Source organism: Passer montanus, unplaced genomic scaffold, assembly GCF_014805655.1.
Source record: "Passer montanus isolate IOZ18808 unplaced genomic scaffold, ASM1480565v1 scaffold10, whole genome shotgun sequence".
NCBI classification, from domain to species: Eukaryota; Metazoa; Chordata; class Aves; order Passeriformes; family Passeridae; genus Passer; species Passer montanus.
In genome coordinates, this window is record NW_024356505.1 from 28130549 (window position 1) to 28148903 (window position 18355).

The 18355-nt window shown below is 40.6% G+C and overlaps 1 protein-coding gene across 10 annotated transcripts in view; it reads right to left on the reverse strand.

The window, feature by feature from the left end:
* The window catches only part of ABI1 (abl interactor 1), a 78354-nt gene that overhangs the window by 1743 nt on the left and 58256 nt on the right, over window positions 1-18355 (reverse strand). The window contains exons 4-11 of one of the 10 annotated variants that reach the window (XM_039710101.1): window positions 16863-16877; window positions 16040-16140; window positions 12736-12876; window positions 10854-10954; window positions 9853-9927; window positions 8092-8268; window positions 5153-5239; window positions 756-941 (exon numbers count right to left, since the gene is read on the reverse strand). In XM_039710101.1, the coding sequence (XP_039566035.1) occupies window positions 756-941; window positions 5153-5239; window positions 8092-8268; window positions 9853-9927; window positions 10854-10954; window positions 12736-12876; window positions 16040-16140; window positions 16863-16877 (883 nt within the window). The remainder of the gene's footprint in view (window positions 1-755; window positions 942-5152; window positions 5240-8091; window positions 8269-9852; window positions 9928-10853; window positions 10955-12735; window positions 12877-16039; window positions 16141-16862; window positions 16878-18355) is intronic. The other 9 variants (XM_039710110.1, XM_039710127.1, XM_039710119.1 and 6 more) reach the window with 9 other exon arrangements.

Genomic DNA, 18355 nt, shown 5'->3' on the forward strand with positions numbered 1-18355 from the left:
CTAGCAATGCTGTGCTCCATCAGTTATTTTCATCCCATGGGTATGTCCTGCACACAGTCCAGTGAAGTGAAGAGGGAACACAGGAGCTCTGCCACAAATATCACATGTACCTGGCCCCATTTTGTACTCACTGCAGCACCAGCCAGCTTACGAGAAAACTGGCAGCACTGCTGCTGACAAAATGGTCAGTGCTACAACACAGACAACTCCACTGGCAGGAAATCTGCTTGTCCATTATTTATGGGAAGAGATGTTTACTACGTGACTTCATACCTAAGCACAGCTCACAGTCTGCTGATCTGGAGTCACTGATAAATCTCCAAGGAGACCTCAACACATTTTGTAGTTCAAAGTATAATAATCCACTCTAGTAATCTAGTTTGATGAGATAAATCCAGCTTGGAATTTCTGTCCATTTTGCAGCAGTCTGTAGATGACTGCCCAGCAATCCTGAGGTAGGTACAGACAGTCCAGCTCATCAAAGATAAAAGCCATCTGATTTACACAGATGCTTCCTGTGAAGAAACTTGCTTTTTCACCCATTATAGAATGCCTGAAGGTATTTTATAATTTGTCCAAAGAAGGACTATGTCTTACCAAATTAGGTGTAGGCACAAACTAAGGAAACACGGCTTCAGTTCTGACTTAGGAGGGACAATGACTGTCTTCATCAGACCCATGCTAAGTCCTTCATTCCCTTCAGACACCATTAATCCCCTGATACTGCGCTAACACAGCTGCAATGCTTCTCTTACCTTTCTCTATGTAGTTTTTAGGTGCCCAAGCAGGATCTCCATCTGCATAGGGATCGCTGTACTGCACAACAGCAGCCTCCTCATCCTCATAATCCACAGGTGGTGGGGGTGGAGGAGGAGGAGAGTCATCAAACATCGGCATCTCATCGGGAGGCGGCGGCGGGGGAGGAGTTGGGCTATCAGCAACTAGAAACATTTGGAGATTATTGTTTTTTCTTAAATCAAGACAGGGTGGAGATGCAAACAAACCTGAGGCTGTACACTGTAAATAAAAGAGCTGGGAGGACAACACACATAGCATGCACTATAATACCATGCACTGATTAGAAACAGAGGCTTTGTATTAACAACTACAACACACAAGTCTATTTGTTATTAGTGGTCCAATCTACGTGTAAATGCTACTAGAGTCAAAGCACATGCTGCGGGGCATAAGCTGAACATCAGCAGAGAGGAAAGCTTCCTGCTCCAATGTCCATGCGCTGCAGCGTTAGCTATGGAGGACTCGAGTGGCACCCTCTGAGCCAGGCAGCAACAGCCTCTGACTGGGCCAGCAGCTTGATTGGTTTTTAACAAATCCTTTGTAACAGTCACTTCAATTTACTTCTGAACACTGCTTCCTTGGATTCCTTCTCTCTGAGCTAGTGTGTGTCTCTCTCAGATCTGGTGTGATCATAAATACTAGTCTCTTCCCTTTCTGAAGATTTAACCAGGTAAGAGGAAGGCAAGTAATCCTTCTGCAGAAGAAAAGCTTTGTACAGATCCTTATCTTGCAGACTAGCTTGTGTGTGTGCACACATTCAGGAGTCAATTAATAAATGGAAAACAACAACAGGCAACTGCTGCTCTTAGAGAAAAAGTGCTCAAGGAATTAAATGTATAATCCAAAATGTCAAATCCCTGCTCTGAGATTCTCCAATCAGCACAGTTACAAGTTGCTTTGGGAAAGGGAAAAAGAGAAAGGCATTATGGTACAAATCACTTTTTAAATCAGTTCATTAAATTAGTTTCCAGTAATGTTGACAGCAGCTGGCAGCAAAATAGAGAGATGGCATACTCAGATGCAGTACATCAAGTCACTTATCCTGTTCCTAGGGAGATGTGGTCCACTACACATGGACCACATAGTAAGCACTAGGAAGCCACAAGTTACTAAAAGGAAGCTACTGTTACTGACATAAATTTGGTTACATAGCAACACAGATTCATTTTCCAGAGATGTGGGATTCTGCACACTGGAAACATAGGCTGCAAACTACTGCTCTAGGCAGGGTTTGATGGAACAAGACATCAGGCCTCAGACTGTGCAGCTCCAGCACACAAATTTTGAAAAGAAAGCCAAGCAACAGAGAAAGAACACTGCACTGAATGAAGCTTTAACTACTGATAGTTACAATGGCACTGGAGATTAGAAATAGGGTTTTTGTTTGCTTAAACACTTTTTACTTTTGGCTGGTCACTACTCTAGTGGTGACTTAACCTTTGCTCTTCAGCCCCATCCCCCTGACCTGGGCACAGCTCCCATGTCTGCTCTGGGTCAGACTGGCTGCACTGGGACAGGTCTGGCACCTGCTGCCAGGGGCAAAAGGGGGCAGGAGCTGCTGGGGCAGGGACTGCCTCAGCCCACTCCCTTCCCTTGAAGGGCCAATTGTTCACCTGCAAGCCCAGCTCCTCTTCAACCTGACCAGCTGAGCTGAACACCCCGCAGCTCTTTGCATCAATAAGACTGTCTGCCACTGTATTAGTGATTCCTCTCCCACACAGAAGCCCATTTATGTCACTTGGAGACAGACTAACAAAGTCTTTGGCGGAGTGAATGCTACGTCCTGCCCGTTACTGAATAGCACTCACAGACAGGCCTCATTAATCCACCACAGACACATGACAACACCATTTATGAATGGACTGGTTTTGTGCTGCAGTTTAGCACATCTTCCACAAATGTATTTCTCCCCTTAGCTTCTGTCTGCAGCCAGGGGAAAAAAAACAGAGTTGAAACAACAATCATTTGAGATCTTGAGAAATCCTTACCTTAAAAATATTTTAAAAATTTTTAAATGCAAAAAAAAGTTACATTTATTCAACAATGAAGCTGCATGTTTGAAAAGAAGGAAAGAGAGCAGGACATGCAAGTGTGAAAGCACCAAGACATACTCTCAGATGCAGTACAGGAACTGCAAGCTTTATGGGAAACATTTAAAACAATTCAACTTTGCATTTAAAGAAACTGAGAGAATGGAACAGAAAATTAGACAAGTGCCACTCCACTGAAGTATCCCCTTGCCTCCTGGACTTTAACCTAGATTTTTCCTGGTTCTAAACTGAGCCAGACTCTAGCACAGCATCACATCTCCTAGGGAAAGGAAATAAAGCATGCAAAAAGCCATTCTATACGAGAAAAGGTAAGGGACAAGTATTTATATAGCTCCAAACTGAGATCTTCTCTTGTATGCATTCCCATCCTTGCTCTTGACATGGGGACCAGCAGACTCCTTGTGAAAGGACTGGGTGTGAGAATACAGCAACTTAAATCAGCTGTCCCTGAACACCAGACACACTGGAAAACCTCTCTGGAGGAGATGCTCACAGTTTGGACACAGGAAAAATTGCATCGTTTCTGAGGCCTCTATGTCCTTGTCCTCTGAAAGAAGTCCACAAGCAGGGGATGTTGCCTTCCAAACCTGCAGAGCTCTATGACAAAGAAAAGACAAGTCTACCCACATGTCGCCCTAACACCAGACTTCTTGAGAAAATAAGGCTGATGAAAGTCTAGCACACAATGCCAAAACCCAGCAGCAGCCTCTACAGCCAGCTCTGCTGAGCGTATGCACAGGCTGCCACACACACCCCTGCCTCCAGAATGAGGCAGCAGCTCCAAGCCATACTGATTATACAACTTTCCAACCCAAGGGACTGTTAAAAGAAATAAAATAAAGAACAGTTCCTATGACCAGATTTCAAGCTTCAGCTGTTTTGCTGCAATCTCATCCACAAGTCAGCTTGCATTCTGCTGCTGCACGCACAAGTCAGTCTGTCCCTTCCACCTCTGCTCTCCCAAGGGCTGTGTTATCTCCAGGAGGACAATACTTGGAACAATTCAGAAGCAGGTGTCAATTTTCTCAAGTTTATCTGCAAGTGAAGATATTCTGTAATCTTCATCTTCAGCAGGTTTACCTCTACACTTAGTATTTTAGAAAGGTTTTCAACACAATTTTGTGGCACACTATTCCATATCAACATGATTCTTACTGTTTACCTAGCACAGCACCAAAATACCTTCTGAAAGAGAACCAGAGAGATGTCTCTGATCTCACGGGGAATGCTCAGAACATGACCACTTAAAACATCAACATGATTCTTACTGTTTACCTAGCCCAGCACCAAAATACCTTCTTTCTGAAAGAGAACCAGAGAGATGTCTCTGATCTCACGGGGAATGCTCAGAACATGACCACTTAAAAGCTCTAACGGGAAGCAGAACAGCAACACTACTCAGACGTGGGGTCCCTAAATGGATGCTGCAGCTATATAGCCAAGGGTGGAGTAGTAGCCCCTGAGATCCTAGCAAATCTCAAAATGGTTCCCAAACACTTTAAAAGCAATTTTTATTTACTTCATTCTCTATCTACATTGCATTTAGTCTGCTGTTTAAAGAACTGCAACAAACTCCAACTGAAAAGGATATCTCCAGCTCAGAAACATGACTTTACACCTGCACTAGCACTTGGTACAGTAACACTCACCTGAAGGGAATCAAGCAGTAATGGTAAAAGCAGAGTTACCAGTATAAACACAGCACAGCTAGAGAGCACCTCTCACAAACCTAACAAGCAGAGCTATGCTGCAAGAAGCTCAGCAGGGAAATAGAACACAAATAAATGGAGAATGAAAGGCTACTGAGAGGAGAGATGCCTTACAAGCTCCTTTGTAATGCATCAGATCTTAAGACTGCACGTTTTCAACTGATTGTACAGCTTGCTGAAAAATGCTACAGTATTGGAATCAATGGTTACACATTACACATTCTGACAGTCTACATAAGAGGTTCTAATAAAAACTAATCAATTATCCCTACTGAAAAAGGCAGGGTGATTCAACATGAAATTAGTATTTTCAATTAAAATACAATTTTATATTCACATAAAACATATGCCACATTTCACACTGTACTTCTGTAATAAATTTGCAGTTCAGGATTTAAATGGGTCAGTAATAATCATGCACGTGTTATACAATATTGAAGAGTGTGCCCTTCAGCTCCAATAGCATATTGACACTAGAATGCAAGATGGTATTAGCTTCTGGAAAAGGAAACAAAATAGAGTCTGACTTGCCAGCCATGCATGCTAGAAGAGAGTAGGCTCTACCCTTTAACAGCTCAGCTTGTCCAAACTTACTGTTTTCCTGCACCCTGGCCACGAAGCCTGTGAGAGGTATCTGTGGAGTCAACTGAGGCATAGGGGGAGGGGGTGGAGCAATAGAAACTGGTAGCAACACACACACCATATCGGGAAAGTCAAATGGACAAAAGGGAAAAAAAAAAGGGAACAAACAAAAGCAGCCGTCAGTAACGAGGACCACAAAACAAAGTATGTAAAGAACAACAAGAACACACACACACACACACAAGAACCTTCTTCAAGCTTGTGTTTCCAACAAGGCTGAATTTGTGGTTAGCCAATGGGGGGGATCAAAAGCAAAGCATGCCCGTGGTCAGCCAGGTCACAGCCGAGCGCAGGCTGCGTGGCTGGAGGCTCACAGGGTGCGTGTGAAGGTTCTTGCTCTCACACATTTTGTGTGCTTCACCTGGGGAGCACAAAATTGAGCTTTTGTTTTGCTGCTAAATAAGGATTACTCAATTTAGCAGTTCTCTTTCCAAAGTGAGCTACTAGAAGTTGAGGTGATGTTTTGCAGGATTCTGGACTGCTCTAAAATCAAAGTGGAGTGCTGCATCAAGTGCAGCAAAGCAGCACTGACAGAGTAAAGACAACTTTTGCAAGGGGCACAATGTTCCAGCATCAATACTTCACATTCACACCGAGAGCACCTCCCATCACTGTTCTCTGCTGGGACAGGGGCAGTCAGCTAGCTTACTGCATTTCTGTTTTTCTCAAAAAAGGGACCTTGTTGCTTGCTGGTAGAAAAAAAAATAGATGGGTCTAGAGCAGAGTGGAGCTTTATGAAGTCTGCTGTGGTGAGAGGGCACCCAGCAACCTAAAAGGCTGGCAAAAGCTTCAACAGCTCTGAGTGGCTACAGGAGCATGCAGAGCTCCCCAGGAAGCCCTTGCAAGCCCATCTTCTGTGAAGTACGTGCCTATCTGGTGAGTACTGGGACATGTGGCCACACCTGTGCTCAGAGACACTGGGCTGACAGCCCCAGTGTTCAACTCTTCCCTGCACAGGCAGGGAAGAGGAATGGCAGCACTAGGGCAAGCCACTCAAACTATCAGCTCTGGCAGGACATCTCCCCCTTCAGTGCAGGGAATGAACAGCATAAAACAAAACCCCACCCAGAAACTCAACAAAACATCAACTCATTTGTTTATACAGTGTCCCTTCTCAGTGGAATTTCTCTTGCACTGGAGCAGAGAAATTCCTGTGAAGGTGAGAATTCAGCAGGGTAATAATCCAGTTGGAACCAAATTTGAAAGAGGTTCTGTTCTTCCAAGTAAGCAACAGTTTCAAATAAAGCTTTAACTAAGATTAATGTTTGATGAATTAAAATGAAGCATTTAGTTCATTACAAAACCAATACTCAAATAAACTGTATGGGATAAATGACCAATAAAAGCAGGAGAACAAACAGTGTCTCACAAAATTGAAGTAAACATCTAAGAAAAACCAGAGCATTTGTTAGCATGAAAAGTAAAATCTTAAGGCAACATGGGACCTGGGTTTAATGTCAAGACAGTAGCACTAAAAAAAATAACCACCAGTTACAGAAACAGAGGAAAACAGTTTCAAGTAGCAAAACACACCCATCAAAATACTGTTTAAAAAATGCTGACCATCAGTATTTTGAAAACACCAGAGAGGCTAGATTAAGAAACAGCACCTGCATTTGAGCAAAAAATTGCTTTGGACAAATGTAAACATTCAGAAACAGTGGTGTGCACAGCATTTAAGACAAGTGAACTATTCCCAGAAGTAAAATCCTGTTTATTTAATGGAACTCAACTGTTCATGCAGGAGGGAGTTTCTGTTGTTATGGTGAATTAATTTGGAGGAATAAGAATGTGGAGGAAAATGAAATGCTAGTACAGATGAGCAAGAGTAGGAGGAAAATCAGGTTTGGAAAAAAAGGAAAGATAGATACTGTGTCTGCATATAAAAATGCTTTCTGACAAATGTAATACTTCTAAACTACTCAGAAAACTCTTCAGTGTCTCAAATATTTTAAAAGCATTCTTTTCTTAAGAGTAAGTACACAACAGCAAACACTGGTCTAAAGAGATCTTGAACCCAAACATCAACATTGCTTTTCAAAAGAAATAGTCCTCTGAAGTTTAAAGACTTGGCATTCTGAACACTACCAAGAAAAAAAAATTATACAACTACCACTTTTCAGTGTGTACTTGATCAAAATTTATGGAAATGGCAAGGAACAAGTTTCCTGATAGAGCTTCCTACCAGCAGCCAAGATCCTTATTTTGCAGATCTTTCTGCAGTGAACTTTATTTGCCCTTCTGGGGCACGAAGGCAGGAGGCTGCTGACTAAAACCTGCTCACTTGCCCATGGCTTCCATCCCTTCCCTCATTCATCTCCTTCTGCAGATACTCCTACTAGTGTGAAAGCACAGGGAAGCTGCCTGCTAAAAGAGAGAGACTAAGCTCTTTAATAGTCAAGCTTAAAGATAAAAACAAAGGAGAGACTTGGAATCAGGAAAGAATTTAAGAAAGACACAGAGACAGGGAGGAACTGTGTGACAGGAGCATGAACACTCTGCTCAGATAGTATTCTTTTGCCACTATCCAAATTGTGGGGGGGGTGTACTACAATCACATTAGGTCTCCTGCAAAAAACCCCTGGGTTTAGTTTATGTTCTCCAAGCACACCTGAAATGCCAAGTATAACGTGCCTATAATTAGACAGGCAATCCTAATAATTTCTTGCCATGAGTAGCAGCAAACAAGTCAGGGGGAAAAACAGTATAATTGCATATAGTGCAATCACTGTGCAATTTCAATATGGTTTTTCTTGTTTGTTTTTCCTTCTGTTTCAGGAAAGAAAGTAGTAATCTCATTGATGCTTTTCATAACTGAATTAAAATGCCATGCACGCTTTTACAATCATTTTGCTCAAAACAGTTTGTGATTTCAGAGCTCAGCAGCTTACTTGAATTTTGAGAATAAAGAGGCCCGCCATTAACATGAGGTTGAGCAGAGAATGGGGCAGTCACAGAAGGATTCCGTCTGTATCCACCAGAAGATGCTGAAGAAGTGGTAGAGTTGTGTCGTGAGATTTGCCTGGTCATTGTGCCATACTGGGAACCAGGAGCTGAACCAGGAGCAGCTGAAAAGCATTAGCCAGAGGAACCAAGGAAAAGACTTAAGCAGAGCATTACTTGGGATAGAATGCAGAAAACAGAAAAAGTCCAGAACGTGGAAAATACTTGATTACAGTTCTCCAATAATTTAAGATCAGTAACAGGCAATTAACAGAAAAAAACAAACATCCCCATTACAATCAATAATGAGAAAAAACACAGAACATAAACCAACACTCATATAAAGGGCATTGAGAAATGCTGAAAGTACTTTGAGAGACTGGATTGGACTGGAAAATTGAATCCAACTCTTAAGTGTATCTCAATTATACTACATGCAATAATACCCTTTATTAAAAGGAACACAAAAAATTTCCACATTCTGCTCAAAACAAATGATTTCAATTGCAAAGCTGAATGTGCCTCCAATCTAATATAAAACAACACTCTAACAAAACAGTGAAAAAAATGTCATAAGCTTCAGACACGTGGCACATTTATCAATCATATTTGCTGGTTGTGCTTTCATATTGATGGAATTTGTATTTGTAACAAATCAGAATCACCAATTCCAGCTGACAAAGATGTCATTCGTTCTTCACGATAAACACCCATATTTACCTTCCACCTACTGGCTGCACAAACTTCAAGGTTAACAAAACAGTTTAAGTTCTTTCAGACTAACCTCTAACAGGCAGAAAATCACACCTTCCTGAATCTCACATTTTGTAGTTTCATGAATTAACACAATTCTTAAATGCAAAACTAGTTTGCAATAAAATGTTTTGTGCTTTTATATACATATATCATATAATTATATAAGACACAAACAGCAAGCAGACAGAAGTTTGCAGTCCTGTAATGCTATCCAAAGTCACTTTCACTTAACATTTCAGTAAGGGAGAGTGCAAAGGGTTATGTGGGTCAAAGCCTCCAAAGCTAGTTTCATAACTCAATCAATTATTCTTGTCATCAGCCTGTGACAGGAAAGGGTGGGGTATTTTTTCCTGTCTATTTTGAAAAGTACTACTTTTAGATCCCACCCTAACTGCTGTATGTAATGCTTGAAGCAATTTCTCAAGATCTGCAAGTTCATATTCTCAAGTCTTCCAGTTTGACACTTGCCTGCAGCATTATGGAATCAAAGCCAAGCTACTGTGACAGACACTTGTGCTTTCCAGTCACTTTATGCCCACAGAACACACAAATCACCCTACACAAACTACCATTTCTAAGCTAGAGTGCAACTGCTGTGACTTAGTTTCTGCTACAGGAGTTACACAGCCTAATACCAATATTCAAGCTGATTCTGAGATCTTATAGATCAAATTAATTGGATCTTAGCTTAATTAGGAGCAGATTTCAAGTAACTAGCAGCCATTTTTCCATACCTAATGCATTTAGCTTCAGAGGCTTTAACCACAGGAAATTAGTGGAGATTAGATTTGTCAAAAAAAAAAAACCAAAAAAATCCCAGAACTGATTTTTTTGTAATAAAATCACATAGGTCCCACTACAGAAGAAAAAACACCCTCACTGAGTTCATTAGGAAGAGATGATTATTGATTATGCAGCATGTCTGCAATCACTTCAGCATTGACAAGTCTCACCTATCAGACTGCCCATCGGGAGAGGTGGAGGCAGTGGTGGTGCTGGCGGGGCTCCAGAAGGAACAGAAATGTGTGCTAATAAAATAGTTTATATTCCTAATTAGGCCATATTATTAAAAGTTAAAATAAAGAAACTACAGGCACTTGATAGGCTTCCCAAACAAATATGAAAATTAAACTTCAGTTAACTAATACAAATTCCGACCTTGATCCTATCCAGGGTTCTGTTCATGCCAATCTTTATTCTCATTGATTTTATGGGATGCCAGATGATAGTAAGATTTCATGCCTATTTATACCACCACAGGACCAGAAAAGGTCCTGGAAAAGGAAAGCCTACATGTATATAAGGAAATGAAGACTTGTCATCCAAGAAACAGAGAAATCTCTGCAACAGCAAAATTACATTACACAAAACTCCACTATTTTCTTACATCTTATGGGCTTGCAAAACACAAAGTAAGTGACTGGGCTGGTTTACTACTAAGATAATAATAGTAAATAAAGACCCTACTCAATCTCACAATTCTCATTCTGAAACACAAAGGAGTGTGCCTCCAACACTGAGATCCCTCATGGTTCTTTCCCCACAGATGGCAAAGTTAACAGAGTATTTCAGAAGCCAGTATTTCCCATTAAACATATACATAGTTGCTGCTGCTCTCAGGGCATCCAGAAATAACAAACTGTAGACACATTTAAAATTACATTTAAGCTTTAAAAGGATACATTTGTCTTTTACTCCCCCTGTATACCCTAGATTGTCTTGTAAAAGCATGGACCAGCAAAGGTATTTTAACCATCCATTATTCAGTAACTGCCCTGCAACTACTCTTGGTAAAGAATTAAAACTTTAGACATCACTGAGCACTCATAAGTGACTTCCTGAGTAGGACTGTACTTCAGGACAGTTTCTATCCCATCACATTTGGTCAAAGTCCCTCTGCAAAGACAAGGAAGTATCAAGCAGCCTGAAGTCAGCAGGGAGGAGTGCCACATACCTGGCCCGATGGTTGGCGGTGAAGGTGTAGGCACGGCAATGGGAATGCCAATACTGCTGCTTCCACTGTTCTCTCGACTGCCACTTCCTCCACTACTGCCACTGCAGAGCCAAAACACAAGTGTTAGCATCTCCTACTAAACCATATCAACAGTCACACTTCTTGTGTGAGCTCTTCTAGCCTAGTTCAATTACAGATTCTTGAAAAACTCCCTATTAAATGCCTCTGTCTTTACTTACAATTGCATACAGATAATCAAGTCTGGATGCATTACATTCCTAATAAATGGAATTAGCTAAGCTGATAAACATCACCATGAATAAAACGTGCAATTCCTAAGCTGAATTACCTAAACATCACCATGAATAAAACGTGCAATTAAATACTTCAAGAAATAAAAAGGTAATCAACCATGTAAGTTCTAGGCACTGAAGTAACAACTGCAGGAGTAGTTCAGGGGCCTTGTAATAATTGAAAGTAGTATGCTGGGGCTGGAACACTTCATGGCTAAACTCTAAATAATTATTTAGGATTAATTATGCTGTCAGCTGAAGGAACATTTCCTCTACTCAGAGGAGAAGTTCAGATTGCTAAGATTTCAACTGAGAATGGATATGATAAACCACCTGGGGTGGGGTGTGGGGCATGGTATGCTTAATTTTCTGTGTATCTAACACTCCCCACTACCCATGCACACACCTTTTATGTATAAGTTTGTTTCTAAGATGGTCTTCAAGCTAACAGTACAGCCAGCTCAATATTTGTGTAACAAATATTATATGATATACATATCAGAGGCCAGCAATGCAAAACACAGTAAACTATTGGATAACATTTCTAGACATGCCTTCGGAGGCTGTAACATTTATTTTCTTAGAGGGAAATTAAAAAGAATCAAAATTCAGGCAGAATCTATCCTTATTCTTATCTAAGAGCACTCCTTAGTTTAGCTCTCAAATTTATACAGATTAAATGGATAATGTAAAGGAAACTAAGCATATAACATGTTTTGAAGCAAAATCTTCACTTTGGTTCATGCATATTAATTAAGAGTATTCGGTGAAGTTCTAGTTTATTTACTACTCCTAGATAGCTATAAATCAGTCAAGAGTCAAGTGCAAATCATTCAAATATATCTCTTTAGAAAATAACATTATAAAAAAGAAAATTGGTGATCTGAAATGGAAGCCAAGATAATTCCTTCAAAATTAGTGTTCTGTCTGCTGAAGACCTTGATCTTGTCACCATGGTTGCAGCTGAATTTCTAACTGCAGCCTACATAAAAGAAGATCTTGTGAGATAGGAGTGAGGAGCATTCACAGTAGCCAGCTAAACAGGCTAACGAGATCCTCATGCAGCGACATGTAGAAGTTATTTAAGTCTGACAGTATTTCATGTCACCAACTGTGTCTAAAATACTCTCTCAGTCCCTGTTAGTGACCTACCATGTTTAAATGCCTACTGGGAGTTTTTAAAATAAGAAAAACATTAAGAAAGAAGCCCTCTAAAATACAAGCTAACCTTTTAGCTACATTGAATTCCTTCATCTGTTTTTTCCCCTGCAGTTTGAAGCCTGTGATAAAAATCAAATTTAAAAAAATGAACTCACTCAAGAGACTCAGAGAAACATTTAGCCTTGCAATTCAAGAAGAAAATAACAAGTTTTAAAAAGCTACACTCAGAATATTGAATATGAAGGCACTTCTTCGTGTTAGGGAAGCCAGCAATGCAGTAAAGCTCTGCTGAGCTGCAGGGGCAGAATAATTCACCTTTTTGCCTTTCAACAAAAAGCTGAGAGGCACAAAGCTTCAAGGCTTTTCTGCGACTTTAGTAAGCATTGGCTTGCCAGGCAGGAGAAGAGTTTCTGTGGGAAACAGCCTACCTGTGTGTTCGTGGTCTCTGGTTCAAGGAAGCTGTCCTGCCTGGACTGTGCTGGCTGCCCAGCCTGGCAGGGCTGGTCATGTAATCATTCGGGACTGTTGGCGGTTTCACTGGCTCCAGCGTTTTGTACGGAGTATTTCGTCTGGTTGAGGGAAAAAAAGATTTCAAGACAGAAAGATAAAGAAACAGAAGATTAAAAAGATAAGTAAGTGAAGCTGTAAATCCATTTAAATGTTTTAAATTTTCTGAATTTTTCATGAAAGATCATGGCGGTGACCCACTGTGGTGTATTAAAATTCCAGCAGACAGGGTAGACTGGTCACACTCAACAGCCCAAAGTATTCTTACACAGACAGATCCATACAAGTTGGCCTACAGCACATAAGCTGGTCAAAAAAAGCCTAAACTAAACTACATTATTTGAGCAACCTAACATACAATACCTACATCTCCATAACACTGAATAAACTGTCAGCGCATGACAAATTTCTATTGTACCAATCTCTTCCTCCCTCCCCCCTCCTTCCCTTCCCATCAAAATCCTTTCTGAAAGTATTCTTGGCCAAAGGTATTCATCTTAAGACACCAGCAAGGCTGAATCAGGATTCACAGAACAAGTGACATTTGCAATCACCAGTGCTTCTCCTAGGAGCTACTGCTTCACACAGTAATCAAGCAACCTCATCTCCCATAAGCAGATCTAAACGTGTCTCATAAATGAGCTTCATTGTCTCCATTTTGTGGCCCAAGAAAGTGAAGCCCAGAGAACTCCAAGTGAGCAGGCTGCATCAAGTCAGAAATATAACATGGATCTTTTTTTATAATGTATTTACCAGACCCATTACTGCCATAAGAACAGCGCATTTATTGCGCTGAATCACAGAGCTCTTCAGTTCTCAGCAGTAACTGACAGGTTCACTGCAAAACATAGAATTTGGCAATGCTCCAGAACTAAGCAAAACCAAAAATACTGAACTGCTGGCATTTAATAATTTGTTCAATTATTGGTTATAACTGAGTCGCTAAGTTATACAGCTTCCTGGTATTTTAAGAAACTTACTGACTTTCTCTCTATAGTATGAAAAGCAACAGTACTAAACTTACTTTTCAAGGTTATTTCAGTTGGAAGCACATTAAGAGTCCTCCCTGCTTATCATTTTGTTCGGTAGTCTTTACATCTCTATTGCTTACAACCAGAATACAAAATTTCTTCTTTTTTCGACAACTGATCTCTTTTGGCAGATCTATAGGTGGTGACACCCTGCATATTAAAATCATCTCGAGCTCTTCATACAGACAAGCTAATTTACAAACACCACAGTATCTGGAAACAGTTACAGTATTTCTGCTTTTTTTCTTTAAGAGATTTTAATAATAAATTGTTATAGATGGAAGACAAAGAACTGTTACAGAGGGAAGACTGCTCAGAGCTCCCCACCTCACTGTCCCCCAATGTTTCAGGGTGATGCTGGGAGCCCTTGCCACCAGGGAGAGCTACAGGGAGCCCAGAGCCTTGCCTTGCTCCAGGACCCTCAAGGAATGACTTCAACTACTCCCACCGCATCCAGTTCCAGCAATTGACTTATTCTTCCATGGTATTTTGAACCAGAGCACCCAATGATTTCCACAATCTCTCCCTAGTCCTGTGAAGAGACCCCTGCTTACTTCAGCCCCTTTTCACTCTACTGATTTCCATGCAGGACTCCCTATAGATAGTCCTGCCCTGGAGGGAAAACTGCACAACAGGCAGCACCTACTTAAAGACCAATGTTGCACACTAAGCTCATTCTGGTTTTACATACTTATCTCTGTTTTCTGGATCAAAGGGAGAAGAGTAGCATCCTTGCGGTTTCTAGCGATTTTTTTCTGCATAAATTAGGGTAAGTCATGCCTGTGATATTTCATGCTTTGGCAGAACACGGTTGCTCAAGACAAGAACTGTACTTCCTGAACAAGAAGGGCAGATAGAAATCTCTCTTACAAACCCACATTATTCCTCCCCCTCAGCCAACTGCTGCCGCTTGTCAAGCTCATCTGGAAATGACATTCAGCTGATTAATCCTTATCAGGCATCAGCCAAGGCAACCAAACAGCTCTGGCTTGTTCAGGGGGGGCTACTGAGAGAGGCAGCTCACCAGTACATCAACCCTTCTGTCTCGCTAGCAAGCGTCCAAGAGGACATGAAAGTGCTACCCAGGTTCCCAGGGCTGATAAACAACTCTCTCAGCCGGGATAAGAGACACAATTGGAATACTGATTTCATGCCCTTGAGCAATGGGAATTTTCAGAAAACATGCTGAGGAAACCTCTAGGTTAATTTCTCTGAGGAATATACAGCAAATGCCACCACCAAAGCATCAAATAGGGATTAAAAATTGCTAAGTCCTCAACAAAAGGAGTTACTGCTTCTAATTTTCCTTGACCATTGCTCCTGATCTCCACCCTGCTCTGTCTCAGTACTCCTCATTTTTCCAGCTTCCTGCCTCGCTGAGACCACATACCTGAAGCCATCACAACCATGCCAGCCAGCTTTACAGCGCCTCAGTCCCCCAAAGCATAAGGAGAAGGCTGAGTGTGACAAACAAGTAGAAGGTCATTTAGGATGCCTTGTGGAAGATGTTGCACAGTTGGACAGACAAAACTATATGACATGTGCACTGAGCTCCTCAAGTATTAAAGTTTTGGTCTCTAGCAACAATTATTTGCTGGCACACCAAGATAAGCAGATTTCACTCCCCACAGGTCCACAGCAGAAAAATAGATGCAGGGAACTCTAGTCACAGTGAGACTTGGGAATGGCAAAATCCTTCCTCATTTAAGTATAAAAATGAAAATGCACAAGCCAGCAAGAATCAATGTTGTCACTGTGTTCACAATGCCATACCTTTTACTTAGAAAATGCAACAACTACAGCACAAACAGCTATTTCATAGCTCTTCTAATATTAAGAAATGAGTAGACAAGAACTTTATACTCATAAAGTCCTTCCCCAGCTGAAGTTAAAACTTTAACATTTGCTTCTGTCACTAAGCATTTCTTCCCAAAAGTCAGGAATAACAATAGCCTCCTCATTTACCCACATCCATATTAAATCCTTCCCTGTGAAAAAAAATTCTTGCAGTCATCCTGAAAACAAGAGTCAGTGCAGCTGAAAGAATTCATACAGAAAAGGATATTGTGATTTTTTTTTTTTTTTTGCTAAAGGCAACCAGAATTGCCATCTATCCATGAATTTAAGAAACACCAACAACTGGCACAATTTAAAATTTCTATTACACAGGAGGGACCAGCCAGTCCATTCTTACCCCAGAGTTCCCCGGCCTGACATGGGAGGACTTGGTGGTTTTTGTGTAGGCGGATTTGTTCTTGACAAGGTGCCAGTTCTTGCAGGCTGGTTATTTCCATGCTGAAATAAGGGAAAACATGATTTTATTTTTATAACAGAGCAGCTCTATTACTGACAGCTTTTTTTTTTTAAGTGTAAGAATATGAAGTGAGAATTCCCAGACAGCTGTCAAACAGCAAGTTTTCAGCTACACAAGAGACAGACACCAGTAAATACAAAGAATCTAAACACAAGCTTAATGTTATTTTCACCATTAATTAACAACAGACATCAGAAAGGTGGGCAATTGACAAGTTCATGCACAAATGTCTTCTATAATATTTTTTTCCTTAAAGGGAAGCCACATTTGTATTCATTGCCATTCGGATGTTAATAATTTAAATCAAACTTTAACACTGACTATAAAATACAGCCAGCATGGCCCAGAATTTCTCAATCTGCCCCTGCTATATGACTAGCAGAGTCATTCAGGTTGTCTGGGAAGTCTCCTGCAAAAAATGTAAGTGAAGGGAATCAAGGCATCTACTGAATTCAGAGCAAAGCACTATATGTGTTAGAGAAATTAATGTATCTATGTATAAATGCAGATGTCAATGTATCACAGATATATTGACACACTAAATGCTGTAAATGAAAAAAAAAGTATAGCATGTTTAATCTAGATATCCTATGGAAAGCAGAAGAGAGTGTAAGAGCGCTAGTTTTCAGTTTTAATGGCTCTGCAGCCTCTACTATCAGTCACATGAGGCACTGTGGGTCAAAGGAGAAATAACACTTCTTACCTTGGCTTTTAGCCACTTAACGTTGGCAAAAAAAGGGGGGAAAAAGGTAGAAATTAATGGCAGATCCATCACAACTGGTATGACAGGTTAAACTAAAAATAATTACATTTTAAAGAGATCATTTGTGTCTACTGATAATTAGCTCATCCCAGTACACTAAGAGAGATTCTGCTGCGTCAGTTATTGAAAATTCGGTGTCTGACGAAGTGACCAAAGGAAAAGCACTTGTGTCAAAATTAAGTTTAGCTAAGCTTTGCCAGATATGTCTGCCAGGTTCCTCATGGACAGTAAAGGGTTGAAAAGCCCTCTGCTGACCATTCACGTCCAAAACCAAATCAGTGCTATTTCAATGGCAATATGCACTTAGGAATTCGTTCACAAAACCACAGTTTCAGCAATATGCACAGAATTGACAGGCCTGTTGCTTTTACACTTAACCTCTGTATGTTTTCAAGAAATCCTCGCTGCTGCATTGAATGGTAAATAAAGAAAAGGGAATTTTTAAACAGGATGAGCAGCAGTGTCTTTCACCTCTGGTTTATTGATTGAAATCTGATTCAAGCCAGCACGACGCTGGCTGCTTGAAACTGTTTTGGCAGGGATATGATGATTGTTATTCTGAAATTTTAGCTCTTAGAATCAAGTCATTATATGACTCCACTGTATCATTTTAACAGCCTTTGTGATTGCAGAGGAAAAAAATATCACAACTCAGCCTCATGAGGAAAATGTAACATTTAAAATAAACTCAATCCAAGTTCTCCCACTTTTGGGGAGTGCAAGGGGGTGATGGGAGCGTGGGTCAGGGGGATAGGCACTCATTTTTGAAAGGGTTAATTTCACCAATTAAAAAAAAAGGGAAATAGAAATACCCAAATCAAAACGATCCCAATACTTTTTCTTGGAATTGTTTGGAATTAAACTGTTACTTCCAGAACAAGCCTTCTTAGGCAGAGCATTTCAAACTGTGAGTTTGCATCTTCTCCTCCTCCAGGACACACAGACTAGTTTAAAGGCATCCACTAACTCAGTAAAAAAGCTAATTAAAACATGCAGTACAGCAAACATGCATTTGAAATTTCTGACAGGGGCTGCAAAACCAATGAAAAACAGCTTGTTTACAGCTGAAAAGGTTTGGTTTACGAAGCAAATAAGGTTGAAAGCCACTGCCCTTAAGTTATTCATATTACAAGAATAGGAACATAAATCCTGTTCCAAAATTCAGATAAAAAAATTTAGCTTTGGTAAGTAAATTTGAAGGTCAACCCGTTTGCTCCCCAGTCTGGCCAGAAGTTCATCAGCAGAGTTCATGGGCATTTAAACCACCTCTGTCGCCACATACTTATTTCACGGATAAACATGCAGATTCAGTTCCCAAGATGCCAGAGTACTCTCCCAAGTAGTGTATTTTTAAAACAGGCCTTCAGCAATGAAATTTTCTCTCTCTTCTCACAGGAATATGTGACCCTTCCCCTTACTTCACCAGCTGCCAA